The sequence below is a fragment of the Ictalurus punctatus genome, chromosome 18, assembly GCF_001660625.3.
Source record: "Ictalurus punctatus breed USDA103 chromosome 18, Coco_2.0, whole genome shotgun sequence".
In the NCBI taxonomy this organism is placed as follows: domain Eukaryota; kingdom Metazoa; phylum Chordata; class Actinopteri; order Siluriformes; family Ictaluridae; genus Ictalurus; species Ictalurus punctatus.
This window is the reverse complement of record NC_030433.2, coordinates 12,706,988-12,730,813: the sequence shown is the minus strand read 5'-3', so window position 1 is coordinate 12,730,813 and position 23,826 is coordinate 12,706,988. Positions and strand designations below refer to the sequence as shown.

The 23,826-nt window shown below is 39.2% G+C and overlaps 2 protein-coding genes across 3 annotated transcripts; one reads left to right on the top strand and one right to left on the bottom strand.

Annotated features, from left to right (window-relative positions):
* Positions 1-147: 147 nt before the first annotated feature.
* nxf1b (nuclear RNA export factor 1b) lies at positions 148-15,906 on the top strand. Its single transcript, XM_017492330.3, has 21 exons — positions 148-400; positions 4,885-5,095; positions 5,214-5,379; positions 5,489-5,572; positions 5,752-5,856; positions 6,010-6,090; positions 6,224-6,293; positions 7,392-7,480; positions 7,605-7,712; positions 7,792-7,901; positions 11,068-11,104; positions 12,396-12,467; positions 12,898-12,953; positions 13,051-13,158; positions 13,588-13,646; positions 13,795-13,910; positions 14,013-14,055; positions 14,175-14,247; positions 14,340-14,522; positions 15,256-15,316; positions 15,435-15,906. The coding sequence occupies exons 1-21, from the start codon at positions 367-369 to the stop codon at positions 15,471-15,473; spliced, it is 1,905 nt and encodes a 634-aa protein (XP_017347819.1). The 5' UTR covers positions 148-366; the 3' UTR covers positions 15,474-15,906.
* prdx5 (peroxiredoxin 5) lies at positions 15,741-22,495 on the bottom strand. Of its 2 annotated transcripts, none has more exons than XM_017492336.3 (7): positions 22,301-22,495; positions 20,734-20,926; positions 19,267-19,401; positions 18,897-19,028; positions 17,647-17,685; positions 17,394-17,458; positions 15,741-16,085 (listed from the first exon to the last, which is right to left on the bottom strand). In XM_017492336.3, exons 2-7 carry the CDS (start codon positions 20,809-20,811, stop codon positions 15,977-15,979), a joined length of 558 nt encoding a protein of 185 aa, XP_017347825.1. In that variant the 5' UTR covers positions 20,812-20,926; positions 22,301-22,495; the 3' UTR covers positions 15,741-15,976. The 2 variants fall into 2 exon arrangements, with proteins under 2 accessions (XP_017347825.1, XP_047017891.1); XM_047161935.2 differs by lacking the exon at positions 22,301-22,495 and adding an exon at positions 20,172-20,345 and having other exon boundaries at positions 20,734-20,865.
* Between the last annotated feature and the right edge of the window lie 1,331 nt (positions 22,496-23,826).

Genomic DNA, 23,826 nt, shown 5'->3' with positions numbered 1-23,826 from the left:
CGTTGCCTTTTTAAATTCAGAATTAAGTACATATCGTCGGATTATTCCACCCCTGCTGTTCATTATATGTTGTTGCAGTGTGCGCATGCTCTCAGCAGATGGCGCCACTTACAGAACGTTTGCAATAACCGCCACCAATGAGCCGGAGAAGAAGTGATGAACCCGCGCATGTGCACTACAATGTTGCGTTCCTCAAAAGAAAAAAAGTAGAAAACAAAGCAACAATCTGTTTTCCTGTATCTAACCTTAGGTTTGTTTCTGAGTCGCGTTTGTTGAAGTTATTTGTTGGTTTGCTACATTCGTACGCTGGAAACACAACGGTAACGAGGCAGCTGTTCGCTTAGCTGGGTTTTAATTAATCACAAAATGGCGACAGCAGACGACTCTCGATTCTACAGTGGTGAGTTAACCGCGCGAGCCTATCGGTGCTAATTAGCTTAGCGGTGTCAATGTGTTACACAACTCTTTAGGGGGGGACCCTCATTATGTAGCGTCTTTCATTATTATTATTATTATTATTATTATTATTATTTACCAATTCCTGTTTTAATGACTTCCGAGCTACAGCTAGTAGTTGTGTGGTTAGCTGACTGTTAGTAACAACCTTCAGTGTTAGCATTGAAGTGTGACCTGGCTGTTAGCAGCACGGAACTGTTGCTCTGGCTAGCTACGTAGCTACACTCTCAGCGCGCGCTTAACTAGATAACTAATTACTACGAAGAATAATTAACCAGGTTTATGTCAGGCTTGCTGTCCTGGTTACATTATCGTTATCCAAGTCACAATTTTAACATCATTAGCTCGCTAGTTATTCAGCCAGCAGCCGTTTTTCCCCACTGCGTGGCCGGATTGTTGAAGTTGTTCAGCGGCAGCATTTTCATCTTTTACTGAAAATCACGCCAAATTGCACAAAACCCACACAATACTCCTAGTTCTTTTCTAGGTAAAGTGGTTAAACGTGGAATAGTCGATTTTGGGGGAAAAATTCTTACTTTGATAAATAACCTGGAAGACATTTAGAACCTGATAAAGAAAACGACTTCCGGCTCGGACTGCTTGTTTGTGTTATAAAGGGAATACTGGCAGTCATGGTGCTTTCAAGTCATGTCGGAAAGATCATATTTACTAGTTGAACGCCACCACAAAGTCGTAATTACAAGTGGGGAAACGCGGGATTTTCTTTGAAGCCCGAGTTTGCGAGTTGGGGTCGTGCCAGTGAAAAACAACATGGCGGAATCACTGTGTGCAGCGTCTGTAGATGACGGTGAATTTCTTCTTCTTTTTTGTTTTAATGGCGGCTGGCAAACCAACTTGTGACGGTGAATTTGTTGAAATGGAATGTTTACTACTGGAATAAAGTTGGTTTGACGTTCGATATTCGCAGAAATGCGGAAATTAAGGGACCGTCTCTAAAGTTACATACGGCATTGTTAAACACGTTTCTAACTTCAATAGAATTTGAAGAGAATTACTTGGTCATATAACCAACTGTAAAGTGTTCATCTAGGTGTCAGCTATAACGCACACCTTTTTAGATTTTTAATATTTAACAAAATAAACTATTAAGTCGTATATATAAATATTGCCATGTATTTTATTACTGCATGGGCTCCCACACAAAATATACCATAATTTAAATCTCAATAGCATTTGAAGGGAGTGACGTACAAACCTGAAGCCAACTGTAAAGTGTTCATCTAAGTATCAGCTATAACGTACACCTTTTAGATTTCTTATATTTATTCAAATAAGCTATTAAATCATCTGTAAATTAGATATGAATTTCACTACCGAATGGGCTCATACACAAAATATACCTTGATTTAAAGCTCAATAGCGTTCGAAGGGAATGATGTACAGTCATGATCCCAACTGTAAAGTATTCATCTAAATGTCAGGTATGATGCACACCTTTTAGATTTCTGATATTTATTCAAATAAGCTATTAAATCATATGTAAATATTGCCATGTATTTCACTACAGAATGGGCTCATACACAAAATATACCATGATTTAAAGCTCAATAGCATTTGAAGGGAATGACTTGCAGTCACACAACCAACTGGAAAGTGTTCAACTAGGTGTCAAGTATGACGCACACCTTTAGATTTTTGATATTTAACCCTACAATGCATGAACCAAAAAAAACTTCTCGAATGCATAAAGGGGGTCAAAATGACCCATACAGGATTGAATGGTTTTCTTTAAAAAGTAGATGTTCTATTAATTATATAATTAATGTGAGTATGTATGAATAGCAGTTATATATATATATATATATATATATATATATATATATATATATATATATATAATATCTTACACACACAGTATCTCAAAAAAGTGAGTACACCCCTCACATTTTTGTAAATATTTAATTATATCTTTTCATGTGACAACACTGAAGAAATGACACTTTGCTCCAATGTAAAGTAGTGAGTGTACAGCTTGTGTAACAGTGTAAATTTCCACTCAGAACAGGTCTCACCATGGTTGACCAAAGAAGTTGAGTGCACGTGCTCAGCGTCATCTCCAGACATTCTCTTTGGGAAATAGACGTATGAGTGCTGTCAGCATTGCTGCAGGTTGAAGAGGTTGCGGGGGTCAGCCTGTCAGTGCTAAGACCATACACCGCACACTGCATCAAATTGGTCTGTATGGCTGTCGTCCCAGAAGGAAGCATCTTCTAAAGATGATGCACAAGAAAGCTCGCAAACAGTTTGCTGAATACAAGCAGACTAAGGACAGGGATTACTGGAACCATGTTCTGTGGTCTGATGAGACCAAGATAAACTTATTTGGTTCAGATGGTGTCATGCGTATGTGGGGGCAACCAGGTGAGGAGTACAAAGACTAGTGTGTCTTGCCTACAGTCAAGCATGGTGGTGGGAGTGTCATGGTCTGGGGCTGCATGAGTGCTGCCGGCACTGGGGAGCTACAGTTCATTGAGGGAACCATGAATGCCAACATGTACTGTGACGTACTGAATAATAATGATGATGATGATGATGATGATGATGATAATAATAGTTAATGGTGGCCACACAAAATATTGACACTTTGGGCCCAATTTGACATTTTCACTTAGGGGTGGACTCACTTTTGTTGCCAGCAGTTTAGACATTAATGGCTGTGTGTTGAGTTATTTTAAGGGGACTTAAGGGTACACTCTTACACAAGCTGTACTTTCACTACTTTACGTTGTAGCAAAGGTTAATTTCTTCAGTATTGTCACATTAAAAGATATAATCAAATATTTACAAAAATGAGAGGGCTGTACCCACTTTTGTGAGATACTGTGTATATGTGTGTGTGTGTGTGTGTGTGTGTGTGTGTATATATATATATATATATATATATATATATATATAATATTATATATATATTATTTATATATATATATAAATATATATATAAAATATATATATATATAAAATATATATATATTATATATATATATATATATATAATATTATATATATATTATTTATATATATATATAAATATATATATAAAATATATATATATATATATATATATATTATATATATATATATATATATATATATATATATATATATATATATATATATATATATAAAAAGTGTGTGTGTGTGTATATACTGATAATACACACATTTATTAATTGTTTCATTAATAGGACATCTACTTTTTGAAGAAAACCATTAAATCCAGTACGGGTCAATTTGACCCCCTTTATGCATTCGTGAAGGTTTTTTTTTTTTTGGTTCATTCATTGTAGGGTTAAATATCAAAAATCCAGGAGGTGTGCATTATAGCTGACACCTACAAGAACACTTTCCAGTTGGTTGTGTGACTGTAAGTCATTCCCTTCAAATGCTATTGAGCTTTAAATTATGGTATATTTTGTGTATGAGCCCATGCAGTCATAAAATACATGGCAATATTATATATGATTTAAGTTTATTTTGTTAGATATGAAAAATCTAAGAGGTGTGCATTATAACTGACACATAGATGAACACTTTCCAGTTAGTTGTGTGACTGTCATTCCCTGCAAATGCTATTGGAGTTATATACGTGTTTAACAATGTCGTATGTAACTTTAGAGACGGTCCCTTAATTTCCACATATCTGCGAATATCATATGTCCAATGTCAAACCAACTTTATTCCAGTATGTTTACTTGCTGATTGCAGTTATGGGGTTACTGGATGACGTCATACTCCCATTTACACATTCATGTCATCGGCGTGATCATTCGCCTATCCGATTTTCTGAAAATGTGAAATAGAAGAGATTTATCAGAATATATAATAATAGATTATAACGTAGTGAACATCGTCGTCTTTGATCGTGGTGACACAAGCTTTTTGCTTTTTTTGTGTGTGTATATTGCCCAGGAAAAGGTAACAATGAAGGGCATAAGTGAGACTAGCAGTGGTGATTGGTGGTTAGTCAGTAAGGACAATGGAGATCAGTGATTGGGTGTTGGGAAAGGTGGCCGTCAGTGGATTGGGTGTTGGGAAGTCGATGCAACTCAGTCAGACTTTACACACTAGTGGTGAGTCGAGTGAGCCTGCTCTCTTAACTTGGAGAACTGCATCGTATGCAGGACAGTCGATAACATCTGCTCGAAAAGGTGTGCTGGGGTTTAGAGTAAATGCTCTTGCTCCAGGGCACTGTAGTGAGTCTGTGGCAGTTGTATTGTTTAAGCTTACAATCTTCTAAACCATAACCGAAGAGCTACCAATTTACCAACATTTAACTTGTAGTGACAGTGTTGTAGTTCCCAGTCCAGGTATTGCTACAGATGTGTATGATTTCTTCAAGACCATTGTGTTAGAAGAATAGAAGGTGTTAAAGGTGAATGTGCCCAACTAGGTGTATTCGTCTTTCAGAACATGATGATCGTGTTGGACCCAAACATCGTAGGAAAGGCAGGGGACCTTTCAGAGCGCCGCTCTACAGCGACCAGATCTCGAAACAGAGACATCGTGGAGGCCACGGAGGCGGAGGTGGAGGAGCTGGTCCCAGATCCAGATTTGAGGACGATGATGGTGACATCGCAATGACTGATGACCTTCATGACGGGGGGTCGCAACGGAGATTGTGAGAGCACAGTTCTTGTTTAATATCTTATTTCTTTATAATAAGTGATTTGTGCGTGATATGTCTACTACAAGGCAGTGAATGTATCCGAATAATGTATGTTTTCATTTCTGTGTAGTGCTCCTTATGGGCGGCCCCAAAATCGCCGTAACGGCCGAAGAGGAGGAAAAGATGCAAGAGGAGATGGTGGCAACAACAGGGGACGAGGGAATAGGGGAGGTGGAGGAGGCAGTGCAGACGGAGTTGACGGAGGTGGAGGCCGTAAAAATTGGTTCAAGATGATGGTGCGTGTTTTATGAGCTGCTTTGCCATAATGTCCATGGCTTGAAATAAAATATAGTATTTGTTTTGAATCTTTTTACTAATCCCTTTTTTTTGTTTGTTTCTCTTCAGATTCCTCATGGGAAAAAATACGAAAAACAGTGGCTTCTGTCTTCACTACAGAACATCTGTGCAGTGCCATTCCAAGCCATACAGGCAAGTGAAATATAAAATGAATGATTATACTACAGTATTGTTAAATTCTTACTTGTCATCAGTCAGATGGTGTTGATTAATTTTATATAGCAGTGATTATGGCAGTGTTTACAAATGCAAAGTAAAGTAAGGTTTTACTGTTTGAGTCTGTTGTGAGTTTTATTTATTTATTTTTACAGTACCACACAGAAGGAAACAGAGTACAGTTCTACATTGACGATTCTTCTACAGCGTATGCTTTGGTCAAAGTGTCCAGAAAAATCACAGACAAAGATGGATACAAGGTTCAGTGTTATAAAATACATGTATCAATTGGCTGGAATAGTGCGTTTGTGATGTAGGCAAAAATCTAATAAATTATTTTACCACATTGTTTAATATCTTTTCTTCTTAAGCGTAATTCAGTAGTGTCCTGTATTCTACTTTGGGCCTAACAGATAGCTGTCTTGATGAATCCATGCCAGCCTCCAAGCTTACCCCAACAGGACCTGAAGCTAGAGGACCTAGAGCATTTGAAGGTGAGTGAACACCTGAGTGAGGCAGCCACTTTGGCACTCATCTTGTATTTCATGTAAAGTAAGGGCCTTGCAGTAGTTAAGAGGTTGATGTGTCACAGTGAAACTTTAAAAAACAAAAACATTTTTATTACAGCAATGCATGTCCAAGCGTTTTGACGGTTCACAACAGGCCCTTGATTTGAACAACATCAGAGTTGACCCAGGTAGGTTTCTTTTTAAAATGCCGCCACTTACATATTAATTAAACGTTTGTGATTGTGTGATTATGTGTAGACCGCAGACATTCTCTGTGCTGTGATCTGTTGAAGTATGTTTAGAGAGACTAGATGTTAAATTAAGTTTAAAAGACAAAGAAAAATTGGAAAGATCATTTATGTGGGATAATTGCTATCGGGTCAACACCCCCCCCCCCTTTACGGCTCACCTTTACGGTACGTGTGCTTGCACTGAGAGCATTGTGAAATGCACACATTTCGTGCCGGTCTGCGTGGCTAAAAATCGTATGATAACAGCTCCTCCTTTACAACTATACCTGTACTGTGACATTTCACACATCATGCATTGTTTCTCGCTGTTTGAGTGTTGATATTGGGCTTGCTGTGATAGCCAGTGTTGCCTGTGTTGCACGTTGTTCGGCCGCACACCGATTACATCACTTGCCCACCGCAGCACCACCCCCACTGTCGCTTTGCGTTTTTATAGTAATGAAAATCATTTAGTTTGCTTGGAGAATGGATATTACAATTAAAAACTGAATGCGTCTGCTCAACTCAGCATGAGCTGAATGAGTCCGAGGCACAGCACAGATCAGCAGGAGTCAGATCACGTGACTAGTGAGGCGAACTGACTTGACAAGATGATGGTGGAAGATTCGGTCTCTGTTTAATATAAGTGAGTTTGCCATTGCACTGTTTTGTTGTTGGGCTTTTCATTAAGAATAATAATGAACCCACCATTCAAACAATGCTGCTAATTCGAAAGTGAAAGCGAAACCCACACACCCTCAGGGGCATTCATCCGCGACTTAAAAGTGAGGGGGGGAAATAGGAAAAAGTGCCAAGGACTCCAGCCCCCCCCCCCCCCCCCCCCCCCCCCCGTTATGTTCAAGTGAACCTGTGATCATAAGCTCCTCCTCCAAATGATACAGGGACCGGCCTTAAGACAAGTTCCACTGGAATGGCTGGGTGTTCATAAATGTAGTTGAATTATGACTATGATTGGCCTAGGTTGCAGCCGTTAGCTGAATGTATCAGAAAATGTATTTCTCTAATGTTATTCCATTGTCGTTTTCCTTGCGACAGATTTGGCTTCCTTGAACATTGAGGTGGCACTTAGCAGGAAAAATTCCATGCAGGCAGTCATCAAGATCATTGAGGATAATATCCCTGAGGTACAGAAAAGGATCGCTTATCTTGCTTTCGAAGCATGAAATGGAATACATGACGTAGGCTAAAGATCACATGGAAAAATCCAAGAAAACACTCGTTTACTCTGGTCCTTCATCTTCTTCACAGCTGGTTTGTTTAAACCTAAGCAACAACAGATTGTACAAGCTTGATGACCTCGCTGACCTCGTCGCCAAAGTCCCAAATCTGAAGATTCTGAATCTCTCGCACAATGATGTATGGAGTTTTGTCTTTAATTATGTTTAGAGTTGCTCTGTCTTTCTGGTTCACGTAGTTACTTCTCTGCTCGTTGCAGATAAGGTCGGAGAGAGAGTTGGACAAGCTGAAGGGGCTGAGGCTGGTGGAGTTGTCATTGCAGAGGAACCCTCTGTGCGATCACTTTAAGGACCAGGCCGATTACATTAGGTCAGTTCTTATTCTAACCTGTAGTGCAAAGAAATATGGAAACGGGTAAATGAGTGTGTTTTGGTTGAGTGAGTGTCCGTGTGTTTGTGTACGTCATACACATCAGCTCCCTGGAGGTCGATAAACCCTTTCAGACAGAGCCAAACAGAAGTGACGAAGGCTTATGTAAAAACCAAAGGAAATGGAATAAATGTACCACGTCCATCCTTTTCAGCACTGATGGCTAATGGAATATTTTGGAAGAATATCCCATTGATTACATTGATAGATTAAAAAAAAAAATTATGTATTAAAGAGTGTCGTATGATGCTATCAGTTTAGTTATGCTTTATGTTCTGGAAGGTAAGTTAGTTTCTATTATTCTTTAATATTATAGCAGCTATCACCAGCCTTTTCTCTCTCTTTAATAAGACAAAAAAATCACAGGTTGTCGTGGTAACAAGAAACAGAGCTTTGTTATAGAAAACGAATCCACAACTTCCAACCGATCAGATTTGAGGATTCAATAGTGCTGTGATACGTCACAATATGTTTTTGGTGGGTGTTGTCAGTACTGCACAAAACACTAACTGACTTCATATCTTTTTAAAAAAAGTATGAGTCTGTAAACAGACGTGCATCAAGTGAATTAAAACCACACACCAACAAGAAACTGACTGGACTTTAGCCAATATACTGGATATATTGAGCGATTTTTACTCAAGTTTGTTCTTACAAATGTCGATTTGTCATGTTCTTAGAAAAACGAAGGTGTCATAATACATATTGTGAACCCTGAACATGTCTACGGTTAATTGATATGTTTTTGATACTAGCCAGTCCAAATGTGATGCACGCGAGACCTGTTATTAACCGGTTTCTGTCATGAAATATAAAACCAAACTGTAAATGCGACAGTCATTCTAACGCTCGACATCAAATCACGGCATTTACTACGGGGTTATAGCAGTACTATGTGTCATGGGATTTTATTTGTTACAAAAAAGTGTGGTGGTATTGTTTTAAGGATCAAATAAAGCTTCCTGCCTACCTGTTATCTTTTCTACATGTGCTCGCTGCCTCTTTGCAATTCAAGTTTTCTGTTCCCTCTGTATTTTTCCTGCAGTGCAGTTGGCTCTGTTGCTCTTTATAGATTACTGCTCGTACAGTTGCATTTATATTGTTGGTCAAAAAGGTCAGTTTAGAGGAAAACATTAGTTATGTCTACATATGTAGCTTTTTCTTGGCTTATTCTTAGCTCATTTGGGATACAGTGCCATTTAACCACTCAATGCCCAATGCCTCTTAACCCTGCGAGAGCGTCGGGCCTAAGCTGACTCTAGAAGAGAAGGAAAATGCATGTGTGGAAGGTTTATGTGCACTGAAGTGCTCTTGAGTTCTCAACCGCTCTGTAATGGTGCCTTCTCCATCCCCTCCACCCCTCATATGAGCTTAGGTTGAGCTTAGGTCTCAACCCAAGATTGCTGATTGGCCAGTGACGAAGGCTGGTTAGCCAAAGACGGGTAAGATCCCAACATAAACTCGGGACAACCTAAGGCAGGCACAGTCGCAAAGCTGGCCACAGCACACAACATAGAACAGACGATGAAGATCCCTAGGAGAGAAGAAGAGGAAGATGTGAATTGTTAACACTGCACTGAGGAGAGCTCTTGGGTGGAGGAGGAAAGGGAGGGGGGATTTAAGAAAATCCTTCAAGCCAAGCAGTTCTCAGCAATGCTGGAACCCTTTAAACTCCAATGGGGGTTTTGTTGCTCAAAACTGGACCTCCATGTTCATGGTGCATGGACAGTAATGTGAACATTTAGAACATCAAAGCAAATGCTCTCTTGGCTGTTACTAAACTGAGGAACACTGGAATGTGGGCTTTGTGGCCATATTCGCATCTCAAAATTAGAGTAAGCATCAAGTTGAGAAACTATAGTGAAGATACAGTAACATAAAATTAGACATAGCTGACTAGGAGCGTTAAAACTTTAGATTCAATTATTTTTTTTCTTGAAAGGAAGCCCGGCCATTTTTAACTGCAGTGGTTGGGTCCAAAAGTGTTAGGTCCTATGATTTAGGCCAGTGCATTGTCTTTTTGTAGCTGCGTCGCCAGAATTACGAGCAATAGCAGTACTCAGTATAAAAGCTCAGGGTTCAGCTTCATTGCTGCTATCTTTTTTGTTGTGTTTGTTTGTTTGTTTGTTTGTTTGTTTACTTTCATATGCCATCTTCTCTATGCTGAAAGTTTGTCTCATGTAAATTTTTCTGCTCTTTAAGTCACTTTTCCCCTCCAGCTTGTTGCAAATGGCCTCCATCAACATGGCTAGTGTTCTCCATAGTAAAAATTCTTTAGTTCACAATGATGTTTGAGTTTGGCTTAAATGCATTCTACTTACAAATTTGATTACAGAAAGATTAACAAAAAAATCTCAATAGTTCAACAGCTGTGTATGTGAGTTGTTAAATGATCATGGTTTTTCGTTACTACCTTAACTGTTCAGTAACCACCTCACAGTGATTAAGCACTGAACATACCATTGTCCTACTCATAATTGGTTTACAGTTGACTTGAAACGGTTATGTAGTAATGGCATGTCGAACTGAACTCACCACGGCCCCCCGCGAGACCTCAGTCCAAGCGCAATGTGCCTGAAAGTACTGACCGTGTCCACCACCTCTACCCCACACACTCCCCTTCCCTCACCCCCACCCCCCAGAGCCTGCGTGTCAGTGTGTTCCTGTGCGTAGGGGGCCGATGGTGAGTATTGTGGAGGGGTAAGTACTACATTCCTGTTGGGGTGGGGGAACATACAAGCACTACGAATACTGTTATTGCCGTCTTTTGTGAGAGATTCTGCTCAGACTGTAGCAAGATTCCTGCAGTTATTTGAAGATTATGTATCATGTTGGCTGTGGTAAATATATATATATATAGCCGAAAACAGACTGCATATGTAAACACCTCGGGTTTAAGTCCTGAATTTTGTAGAGTCTCTGATGTTTTATTTAATAAATAAAACCCCTGTTTAATTTTTTATGCCCAGTGACCATGTCCTCGCTTCATGTCTTCAGGGAGACTGTGCCAGTGGTGTATGTGTGGGAGGAAATATCTGCTTTCTAGTTTCTTCTCAAATAACAGTGAATATTTCTCTTGTCTTCTGTCTTTGTGGTTGTTGGACAGTGCCATACGGGAGCGGTTCCCCAGACTGCTCAAACTGGTAGGCTCTGCACGTCACTGGTTTACACTGGTGTATCTGACACAGTCTGTGTTTCCATTTTTGCCCTCTCACAGTAGCTACTGACACACAATAGGTGCATTGCTGCCACAGGTACCTTTTTAGGAACTGGTTCAGGGTGTTTCACTTATTTGCTTCCTGTGACTTGTTTGGTAAACCTTGATGTGTTGATGTGCTGAAACTGCTGATTGGTCAGATGCTAGACATGACCGTTTTGACATCAGTGTGTTCCACATACAATGTGGGGAGGGGGGGACCATGGAAGCCAGCTAGCTGTGATGAGGTGATGTATGTTTTCCTTCTCGGTCAGTGAGCTATATAGTGAACTGTTAAATTGATCAAGTCAACATGTCTGTAATGTTGGTTGATCTATAGCAAATACTTGTGTGTGTTAGTTTGTTTACATCTGATGCCCTGCTTGGTCATATTGATTCAACGTCACTCTGTAAATTGAGAAGAAAGTCGTAGTTGAGATGACTACCCCAAGTTTACGATTCGGAATGTCTAGTTGTGGGGGCGTTTTCTTTGTCTTTTCCTGGTTGGAGGTTGGGAATTACAAGGTACAACCTCAAGTCAAAGGCAGTGTAACTATGATGAGTGATGTATATTTACCTCCTCAAAACAGTGAACTGTTATAGATTGAACAAGCTAATATATCAGTATGTTGGTTGATCTAAAGCAGAAAGTAGTTTATACTTTATAACTCCTTTTAAAACTACTGAAGTGCTTTGAGTTTCAGAGTAGGAATTCTTTTTGGTTTTTTCTCATTGAGAGGTTACAAATGGTAGTTGAAAGTAGCATAAGTTTGTTTTGTTTCAGAAGCAGCGTGGCGCAGGTGACACAGTGGAACATTTCTGATGCAAGTCGGGGGTCAATATATAAATGCCTGTTTTGTACCCGTGTGTAGTCACCAGAAACGGGTTAAATTATGCTTTGTGCAGATATAAATCATTGTGCAGCATGACAAAACATAATAAAGAGCATCTGCTTTGGTGTTTGGTGTCTTTCTGTGCTTTTGCTGTTTCTTGTTATACAGTTTGTGTTTGATAATGTGGTGTACACACGCTTGTAAAGGCACTGTATAGTCTTCGTTCAGGACAGTTCCAGAACTTTTTGGTGTTCCTCAAAAGGTTCCTGAATTTCAGTGGAAATGCACCTAAGATTAGACCTTGACATGACTCATTTTTATACTTCACTTAAATTTTTCATGTACATCAAAGAGATTGGCAGGAGTTCTGTCGCAGCTTTACGTTGTTTTATATCTCTGCCACAGGACGGACACGACCTTCCTCCCCCCATTGGTTTTGACCTGGAGGTTGCTCCGGCTGTTCTTCCACCGTGCAAGGTAACTTCCCGAATAATGTTATGCTAGTCCGCTGTCCTTTAGCACAGGAGTGTCAAACTCGATCAGTAGAGTTTGCAAAAAAAAAAGAATATTTAAAATGAACATTTTTTTTTTATATTTAAAATATATATTCATAGCATAAAAGTTCTAAGCAGCCGCTAAATAATTTTTGGAGAGGTTTTACAGTGCCAAATGTTTAGTTGAAATGAAAACTTGTATATTAGCACATTTTTTCGTTTGTTGCTCTATTCCGCCCCCTAGTGGAAGAAAAGATTAGCTCTTTTATTCTGAACTTTTTCATTTAAAACATGGTTTCTAAAATTTAATCGGTTGGTCATGATCAGAACCTCTACCGTTTGTTTGACACTGCTCCTTTAGCGTGTTGGTGTACTGTTTAAATGTGAGCTGATTGGAATCTTTTTCAATCCAGCCCAGTTACTTTGGCTCAGAAGAACTGAAGGGCCTCATCACTTGCTTCCTGCAACAGTATGTGACTCTTCGCATTTCTGAATGTCTAGTTTGTGTTTATGAAAATAAAGCAGCGGTGTGACTGAAGCTAAATGTGTTTCTCTTGTCGTCTAAGGTATTACACTATATACGACTCGGCGAACAGACAGCTTCTGCTTGATGCTTATCACGATGGCGCAACGTTCTCGCTCATTGTCCCGTTCTCCACGCAGAACCCTTCCAGGTAGAGTATTTCCGCTTCATTTCTGGCTTTGTGTTTTCTCTGGCTGGCACCTATAGGATGTCCTTGTACACACAGATTACAGTATAGTAGTACTACCTTGTATCTACACTCATTGTTGTGCTATTGCGAATGATGGGCATAAGATTAAAATCTTACAGGACCAAAGAGAATATTTTTTTTGTGCAAATAGACTGTAAAATAAAATATTTAGCAAAATCCAGGCTAATGACTTCTATAAATATTTATCACTTTATCACAGTCATTTGTCATTTAATCAGTCATTTAAATATCTTTAAACCATAACTCGACTGCAATCACGCTGTACTGAATATCAGTGCAAGAGGTGACTAACAAACTGAGTCTGTAAATTTTCATTAGTGTGCGTATGTGGTATGTTTATTTGGTCACTTTGTTTTATTACTCTTGTAGAAGCAGCCTGGGAGAGTACATGAAGGACAGTCGTAACATCAAGCGTGTGAAAGATTCCAGTAAGACTATTCTTATTTTCTGCTGTTGCTTAGTTACTGGATGATTACTGTATGGCATATTTATTTATTTCCCCCATTTACACAAACTTGACCTGTGACCATTTGATCATTGCATCTTAAGTAATGTTTTATTGTTCTGGTCCTTCAGCTACAAGGTTTCGCTTGCTGAAGCACACACGGTTGAACGTGGTCGCATTTCTGAACGAGCTCCCCAAGACCCAGCACGACATTGCCTCGTTTAATGTCGACGTCAACACCTACACCGTGAGAGAATTTTACTGTGCTTACAGTTAATTTTACAGTTAGTTTAAAGTGCGTTTAAAGTTGTTTCGCATCTGTTTAATTTGATTTTCTCTCTTTTCTCAGGGCTCGTTGCTGTCATTCACAGTCAGTGGAGTGTTTAAAGAAGGTATGGACATGATTGATCTTAATTCTTTCAGCAACGAGTTCAAACCCCTGCAGTATCACAGGTAATTCTGCTACACGATGCTGCTTCTAACGGTTTCTCTCATTCTGTGTTTCTTTCAGTGGATGGCACCTCTCGTGACTCGTACAGAGCTTTCTCTCGCGTGTTCATTGCTGTGTCCCCTGGAAATGGAAGGTAAGGCCCTTCTCTCGAATCTCTGAATGATTTGGAGGACATGGCTACCTTGTACCTTTTTTTTCGATGCATACTTTGTCGTGTATCCTCAGCATGTGTATCGTGAATGACGAGATGTTTGTCCGGAACGCCACGACCGAAGAGATTCGGCGAGCGTTTGTCGCCCCAGCCCCGACCCCTTCCAGCAGCCCTGTGCCCACGCTGTCTGCCACCCAACAGGAAATGCTCTCTGCGTTCTCCCAGCAGTCTGGCATGAACCTGGAGTGGTCTCAGAAGTAAGATTTTGAAGCTTTACACTAGAACACAATGTTCAATCTGGATCTCTTGCCCCAAAACATTGCTTTTCTGAGCCAGGTAGATTTTTAATTTAGATAAGGAGCTCTGATGTACAGATGAACACAGGAAAAGGATGTAGGAATTCAATATTTTGCCATCTCACATTGTGTTATTTTGACATTTCTATGCATACCAAAGGCGTACTGTTAGTTAAAAAAATCCTTTGTGAATTATCAGCATTCCAGGTAAAATTGAAATGATTTCCAGCTTATGAAATTTACACATCAGTTAGAAACCTAATTGTTAAATTTTTTTATTTATTTATTTATTTTTTTAAATTTAAACACAAGTTGTCTCAGTTTTCCAAGAATTATTAATAATCAGCTGTGATTGAATAGATTTAGGACTGTTGTCTTGATTCGTTTGAGTTTTCGTCTTTTCAGTTGACTCACTGATCCAGATTGTTATAACCCTACATCAGTAATAACTTAAAGGAACTTGAAATGTTCTGCGTAGAAGAGTGGCCCGTGATCCGTCTGTAACTAGCGTCTCCATAGCGCTCATTAACGTACATTTGTTTCTGCTTATTTTCATGAGAGGTGCTGATAAGAGTTGACTGTAGGTATTATGAAATGTACTATATTTCAACAAAACCACACAGGGCTAAATGTATAACAGGTACTTTGCATTGGAATTATTGAGACATTTGCATTTTTTTATTTTATTTTAAAGGTGCCTCCAAGACAACGACTGGAATTTTGAACGGGCCGGTCAGATTTTCACAGACCTTAAGGTAGTCAGTCATTTCATTTTATTGTTTCATTGCAAAACAAAGTGTGCATGTAGATAAAATCCAGTACAGTTCATCGTTGCTACTGAACACATTTATTAAGCAGTGTTTCTGTTTTTAGGTCCAAGGAAAGATCCCAGATATCGCTTTCATAAAGTGAAGAAAATTTTTTTTTAAAAATGTTTTGTCTGATGAGCTCTAGAACAAGGCTTAGATTTGTAATTATTGTTGATTATTGTTAAAATGACCAGTTTTGTTGCTTTTGATGGTTCTTTCTCTACAATATTTACCAGCTACTTATTCTGTACAAAAATGTAGCGTATGCATCGCTTCCTCTGGTGTAATCTTTCTTTATGAATGTTTTGATTAAAAATATTTTGAAAAATTCAATGAAAATGTTTGTGGTCATAAAGAAGCTGAGAAAACATTCACTGTAAAGTTGTTTATTATTGTGTAGATAAGTCAGTGTCAGTAACAGCAATGCTATTGTGCGTTGATGTCTTACTCAACTCTATAACATCCTCTATTACAGTACCGCTGTGCTTTCTTTGGTTGCATTGCCACTGCCATGGCTCTTTTTTTTTTTTTTTTTTTTAACTGAAATACTGATCAGTGAACAGAGAAAAAGACAGTCAGGATGTAGAAGCTGGTGCAGTCTGTGCTTTAGAGCAGATCAGAGAGGACGTTTGAGGCTAAACTGCAGCTGAGACCAGTTCCATCAGCCTCCACATTGAGCTTCTTCACCACACCGTCCTCAACAACCATTGCATATCTACACAGGAAATGGTAATTTTACAGGAAACATTATTTCTCATCAGTAATCTTAACCTCTTTAAAAGTACCAAACATATGAACCAGGTAATCCAAGGGCTGGAGAACATGGATGTTTAGTGGTCAAAGTCTCCCAGAACTTGCTTTAGTGACTATAATTGCTTCATGTGACATTGAAACACTTGCTTCCAACACTACAAACCGTTTCCTCCGTAAACTGTTTTCTGCTTTCACATATTGAAACCTAATCTGCTTTTACATTTAATAATGCAGTAATGATCATGTCTAGTGCTGCAACTAATGATTATTTTCTAATTTGATTAGTTGGCCGATTATTTTATCGATTAATCCAATGGGGCAAACTTTCAGGTTTTTGGAACAAAACGTCAGAAGTAACAATAAGTAAATGTGCTGCGCACAGACGGCCTAATCGATTCTGAGATTCATTGACAACGATTTTCATAATCGATTTTATGAACTTTTTCACAATATCTGTTGTTACCCAGATGAGGATGGGTTCCCTTCTGAGTCGGGTTCCTCTCAAGGTTTCTTCCTCTTAAAACATCTTAGGGAGTTTTTCCTTGCCACCGTCGCCACTCAGTGGCTTGCTCAGTTGGGATAAATTCACACCTTTAATATCTGTATACCGTGTTGATATTTCTGTAAAGCTGCTTTGAGACAATGTCTATTGTAAAAAGCGCTATACAAATAAAATTGAATTGAATTGAATTGAATTTTATCAATTAGTCGTTGCAGCTCTAATCATGTCACATGTTCAATAGTCAGATTTTGCATTACGACTTGATAAAGAAGCTAAACTTGAATTCTGAAAGCTAAGTGTGTCATTGTGGCCTGGTGCAGTAAACACAAGAGTCTGGGTTTGAATCCCAGCACTCTTTAATTTTATATCATGTTTCTTTTTCCACAAATTCTGTTCTAAGAATTTGCTCTGACTCAGAGATGCAAAACCTATTTTGGTCTCTGTGGTACATTTGGCTTCTGGGCTCAAAGTTGAAGCTTTCCAAAAGGTTGTAGGTTCAAGTCCCACCAGTTGAGTCAATTATTTTCTGGTCTGAGCTGTTTGTATAGAAGACTATACAGGGTTTCTGAGAATTATTTAACTGCCCATGAACCTTTAAGCTGTGGCAATTCCCTACTTGGCAACTTTGCTAGTTTGGGTTAACATAAGGTATGTAGGGAAAAAAAAATGCTGCCAGGTATCTTATGTTGCCTGGAAATAATCTAGGGCTAGTTTATAATTACAGAAGCACAAATATCCTTCATATGTCCTAAAAATAATCATTCTTACCTCTTGGATCTCTTGTTACCAAGTACCTTCAAAATGTCATCATTGTCCAGAAAGAGATCAACTGCCTGAAAAAGAAGAACGTAGTCTGTAGTTACACCATGCTCACATGTCAGAACAGGAAGCAGGGCCTGCAAACCACAGCCCATGGCTCAGACAGCAGAGGTGAGACACCATTTGCATCGGGATTTCCATACGATTTCCTGTCACTTGCATTGTTAACGAGAATGGTAGGTATATCAAAAACAAATCTTACCGCAGTGAAGGCTCCTGTGGGATCGGCCAGCATTCGCACCTATAATGAAATGAAAAGGTTTCAAGTATCAACATGGCAATATCCAAATTTCAAAACTTAATATTTAATGAGCTCTATTGAAAGTGCCCTGCGTGCATTATGTTACCTTGTGTGCCAACCATGAGAGGAAACTTCACTCCTAATCAATGAAACTTCTTTACATTTACTCCCATGAGGAGGTGGTGGTGTTTTACATCATTCCCTTTACAGTTACCATCCTCACACCTTCAACATGCACAGCCCTACCCTTTCCCCACTTAAATGATTTCACACACAGGTGTAGATTGGGGAAAGGGAGGGGAGCGAGGGTTCATCACCCCTCACTGTTCTAATTCTCCCAATCATGTCTCTGATTTGGGATTATAAAAAAAAGTTTAAAATCACTGGGCAATCAGGGTACACTGTGTGGTCCTTTACATCTTTCCACAAACTGGGAGATGACTCCACATCTCCCACTACTAACCTTACATTTATTATACCACAAAAATCACTTTTACATTATTTACTTGAAACAGTGAAATTAAACCTTTACCCAGGAATTTACATAGAAGCAAAATTTGTTTAAAAAAAACAAAACAACCCCCCCCATAGGATGACATGGCAAAATAATGATTGACAGTTAAACAATACACTGCCAAACAGCTTTAATATAGGCTCACGATTTCCTTATTTATAAAACACTTATAATCACAGTGCTGGCTGGGGAGTTCACAAGGAAGTTAATTTCCAAAAACCACCTATGATGATAACGAAAGGCTGTTTTCCAGTTGAACAATACACCGACTAACCTGTTTAATGTCTTTCATGGTGGCTGAAGATCGGGTTTCTAACATTATTCTATTCCGATCAAAGCATCCAAGCGTGTTCTGATAAACGGTTTTGCGAGGTGGGACGTGTAATTACAGCCTCGATGAAGCTCAGCAACGTTAAGTTGTTTAAATACAAGAGTCAATTCAATGCAATTTAATTTGTATAGCGCTTTTAACAATAGACCTTGTCACAAAGCAACTTTAAAGAAACCTGGATGTAGATTTACATCCAGTGGCAAGGAAAAAAAAAATCCTGAGAAGACATGAGGAAGAAAGTGTTGCCAGGAACCAGACTCATAAGGAAGTCCTCCTTTTCTGGGTAATGCCATATGATTACAAATCATTACTCATCTACAACTGTAGTAGATAATGTGCAGTTTATACCATGGTATCCATGCTCACCTTGCCATCTGTGCCATGTTCCTTTCCCCATGCGGCCATGACAAACACGTCGTTCACGGAGACGCAGGCCACCTCCTGCACACCTTTGCTCCTCAGCTTTGCTGCATCAGTAACGAATCCCGGGAGATGTGTCTGAGCGACACAAACAAACAGTCATGTAGGTGTGCGCATGATGAAAATGTTAGACTTTACAATCCATGAATTATGATCTTAAACGCTGGTGTTTTGAGCAGTAAGTACAATGTAACCAAGTAAGCAGAGCAACGGAATCTTTTGTAACAGAATACCACACCATCAGACCGTTACACCATACTGTAGTATCTTTCGTATGTTTGGTGTGTGCGCACACGTGTGTGTGTATGTAATCTACCTTGGAGCATCCAGGAGTAAAGGCACCTGGCACTGCAAACAGTACCCCCTTTTTCCCTTTGAAGAGCTGGGCGATGGAAATTTTATTTCCCGGGTCTCCTTCCTGGACCTCCACAGCTGGCAGACTCTCTCCAACCTTTGAAAGAGTGCTATACATTAGTGTATCTCAATCCTCCTCATTTTCCCCTTCCTGTCCACTTTAGCATTTTCCCTTAGTCTAACACACAGTTCAAGGCAATTCAGCTTGGTAATTAATCAGGTTTAATAGGATGAGAGTAAGCTCTAACATATAGTTACTGTGATCTGATCTGTATACAAACATGGATGGCTCAGTTTCAACCGATGCCACCTCATATTTCCCTGACTGGAATAACACAGTTATTAATAACTGAATGAATGAATCTTGTGTGTGTGTGCATGTATGTATGTATACAATGACATAAACTGTTGTTGTTTCTGCATTACCATGATGTTCCACGCAACAAAGGTGCAGTTTAGTTTTGCCAGCAGAAAACATTTTAAAACAGTGGTTCTCAACATCAGGAACCAATTGGAGTAGAACTACCTATACTTCATTTAGCATGTATTACTTACAATGTATGCTCTTCATGTTTACCTTTACACATTATTTCCTCAATATAATATAAAATCACACCTGAAAATATATTATTTTTCTTCTTCTTATTATTATTATTGAGCTCTTATAATTATTCACCAACGATCACTTGAATCAAACAGGTTTAATCCAAACCTCAATAACTCAAAAAACATGTGGGTCTATAAACACTTGTCAACTTGGACCTGCCTCTATGGCTCCAATAGACTAGATTATTGTAATGTTAAATAAATGCTAAATGTTCATGAGATAGGTTTGTAGTGAAAGTCGTCTGTGGGATTTTCTTTTACAGTTAAAGATGTCCTGGGCTGGAAAAAAAACCCGTTAAACTGCATTAGGGGGACAAGTGGAGGACTGGACACCAGCTGTTTCAGACAACACAACGCGCATGCGCAGTTCACCGTGACGACGCCACTGCGTTTCTGTCAATTACGTCACAAGTTTGATTTTGGGCAGAATGCGTACTGCAAACAAGAAAAACAACAAGATAAACAAGATAAGACAGAGCACGCAAGATGAATTTAAAAGAGGTGTAGCCTTTGTGCATAAATATGATGGTGTGTCTACTTGTGTCTAATAGCAAGCTAAAAACATTCTAGAAAAATACACTCGTGACGTCGCGACTCAGTTGAGAATATGTTTAACTCCAACCTGGTCGCACGAACACTCCGTTTAACGCCATTTTAACTACTGTAAATATACAAAACACACTGTGACAAGAAAAGTAAGGTAACTCGTTTAGTTAGCATAGCCGCGACACTTCGCGCGAGCTGGAAATCAGATTTAAAAAAATTAAACAGAGGAACCGAAAATGTGTGTACGAACACCACCACGGCTACAGGAGCGTCTTACCTTGATGGGCATGTTTGCAGTGACTGTAGTATGAAGTGGTCTGATGAAACTGAACAAACGAGGTCGCCTGAGAAGCATAACTGTTTTGTGGTTCAGCGGGTTTTATATGTTAGGAAGAAAAGGCGGGCCTGAAGAACACAGCCTGTCGGTGTCAGGACAATAACTCTTCATTTACGCCCCGCCCCCTACACACCTACACACACACACACACACACACACACAAGTGATTTACCTAATGTAGTTGTAAAATAAACAAACTGCGTTAAGTGTTCATACTTAGTGTTTGCATTCAAGTGCTTCCTCAAGGCCTTACAAACTTTTCAAAAGCAGCACTGTTTACCAAAATTGTTAAACAATGTCCAGACATCCCAACCTGCTAAAACTCATTTCAGATAAATAAACGCATAAGGTGTATCCTTATTATATTGTCTTATGTAATAGCTTACATACATACCTTGTTTTTGTGATTTCGCCTAATCTAAGTGTGATATATGCAGAAAACATTAAAATATGTACTTACACTGTTTTGTATTATATTATACTATATATTATATTATTGTATTTTCCACTCATTTAGTTATTTTTTATATTCAATAACTACTTTACACATGTCTACAGCGAGTTTGGCCTCATCACCACATCAATACAGTATCCTTATTTTAGCTAGCTAAAATAACCTTAGCTATGCTAATGGTCGAATGACACCTATTCAACTCTCCTCAACATGTCTTTTACACTCATTTATCCCACCATGAGCAACTGAGAAATCACTGCTGCAAACAGTACAGCGAGCTACACTGTCGTTATTTATTTATTTATTTATTTATACATTTTTACCCCTATTATGCATGGGTATACTGTAGTGGAGCGAACTGCGTTTTGTACTTGTTTTTATTTGGACACTCTGCCATGCCTCTTGTGATGTGTCATCATTTTGAACGAATCTTTAATATGACTCGGGAACAAGGAGTTATCTCAGAGAGTGATTCGTTCATTTTTCGAGTCTTCAGGTTCGAGTCGTTGGTTCTTCCGGTGACCTCCCCATAGGCAATGCACTATGCTGTACCTAAAACGGGATGAACGAACGACTGGAACCCGAAGACTCGACAGTGTTTCCGGGGAACAGACTTGACAAATGTGACGTGACAAAAGAAAGAAGGACTCGAACCCGGAAGTGAGGTGAACTAACAGACTGCATAGCCTTAAGACCAGCTAAACTATTAATTAATCATTTCTGTTTCTCATAATTCGAGGCTGCATTAGCCTATAGTTTATTTAATAGTTTATGAAGTACTAGATTTGTTGGGGAATTTAACATGTAACATTTTAATGATATTCTACTGATATGAACGAAATGACTCGTTCAAAAATAGATTCGTTCAATTTGCTGAACGAGATTCAAAGTTCCGAGTCAGTAAAATGATCCGAACTTCTCATCACTACAGACACTAAACTGAACCGAATTGATGGATGAACGAGAGAGAGAGAGAGAGAGAGAGAGAGAGAGAGGGGACTGTAAAGTCCGCCTACCGAGAAATCTAATTGGTTAGACAGCACAAAGACATACCAATCAAGACGCGCGCTGTGTCACTCGCCCTCTCACCAGGTCGGTCATTCACTCTCGGTTGCTCCAGAGTCCATTAATAGTCCGTTGCTCCAGAGTCTACCATTAATAGTGAACACTGAATTCAATCTCATTCTCAAAAAAACAAACAAACAAACAAAAAAAAACGATTTCCAGGATATTGTATATAATTTGCGGGCGTCAGGGAGCCTCTATTAAAATGCGGGATACTCCCGGAACTTCCGGGAGAGTTGGGATGTCTGCAATGTCGTTTTTATGTTTAGCCCCGCCCTCTCAGTTTGATTGACGGTTAAAGGAGCTTCCTTATTACTTTATCACAAACTTATGAGTCAAGCAGAAACACGGTCATCTCCACGTCCATCTATTTCAAATCTTGTTTCTCTGTCATTCAAATTCAGTATACCATCAAATACCATCTATCCATTTTGTGTACCGCTTATACTACACAGGGTCACGGGGAGGGTGGAGGCTAGTCCAGGGACCTCAGGACAGAAGGCGGTGGACACCCTGGATGTAGTGTCAATTCATAGCGGGGCACATTCACACAACTTGGAAATGCCAGTCAATCTACAATGCATGTCTTTGATGCAAGGCAAATGTGCCAAACATTAAGCCACCATGCTCCCCTCAAATACAGTATATACAGTACTCTCTCATCAATTCATTTCTGCCATTCAATGTCACTGATCTGTTTATCTTTTCTTTGCTCACCAAGTTTTTATGCTGTCATTGTCATCTGTGGTGACACACAGCAGGACCTGATCACCAGGTCACCCCTTGCCCGAAAACCAGGAGGAACAGGTGATGCACATTCTTCAGGGACATAATTAATCCTATGGTGCGCTATACAGTGCCGCTAGTGGTCTGCTTTGGAGGTTTCAAAGGGTCAGAATAGCATTAGTATCTCATCTTTTGACTCCTCACAAAAAACAGAAGTTTTTTTTTTTTTTTTTTTTTTTGCATTACTGTACATTTAAAAATTGTAAGAATTAATTCAGGCAAACTCTGATGAAAAGGTATGAACAGGTTAGAGTGAGGGATGGGCTATTTTTTTCATGTTCCATCAAAAGTTAAACTCTGGCAAACTTTGTAAATGGACAACAGAGATTAAGTTTATTTGTAATAAATTTTTAATTATCAGCAAGTGTTGATGCGAGCTGTCTGTCAATGCATCGTTCTCAACGAAGTGAATGTGTAGTACTGTGTGTTTTAATGGATACCATTAAAACATTGTGTATGAATAGTAAGCAAAAGCCATGTATTTAGGTTTCATTCAATTTCATTGCAATTAAGTTAGAACCATTAACCCAGCAACAACCTTAACATTAATCCTAGACGTTTTCATATGAATTGTGTTGTGCCAATTGTTAGAAATTGTCAAGAGTGGGGTCACTGTCTTGCCATCACCAAAAACCTGATCTGAAGGCCAGGCCCCATGTTTTCCTGTATTGATGTATTTACCAACACATCTGAGAAAAAGATTGCTTGTCCAGGTTTTCTATTGTTTA

Bases quoted from the DNA above. Each gene is read 5' to 3' on its own strand.
- nxf1b (XM_017492330.3), top strand. From the start codon at position 367: ATGGCGACAGCAGACGACTCTCGATTCTACAGTG. The intron at 5,573-5,751 runs GCAAGTGAAATA...TTATTTTTACAG, and splicing joins TGCCATTCCAAGCCATACAG to TACCACACAGAAGGAAACAG. The intron at 13,647-13,794 runs GTAAGACTATTC...CTGGTCCTTCAG, and splicing joins CAAGCGTGTGAAAGATTCCA to CTACAAGGTTTCGCTTGCTG.
- prdx5 (XM_017492336.3), bottom strand. From the start codon at position 20,811: ATGCTTCTCAGGCGACCTCGTTTGTTCAGTTTCATCAGACCACTTCAT. The intron at 19,402-20,733 runs GTAAGACGCTCC...ACTCTTTCAAAG, and splicing joins CTGCAAACATGCCCATCAAG to GTTGGAGAGAGTCTGCCAGC. The intron at 17,686-18,896 runs GTGAGCATGGAT...ATTTCATTATAG, and splicing joins AACATGGCACAGATGGCAAG to GTGCGAATGCTGGCCGATCC.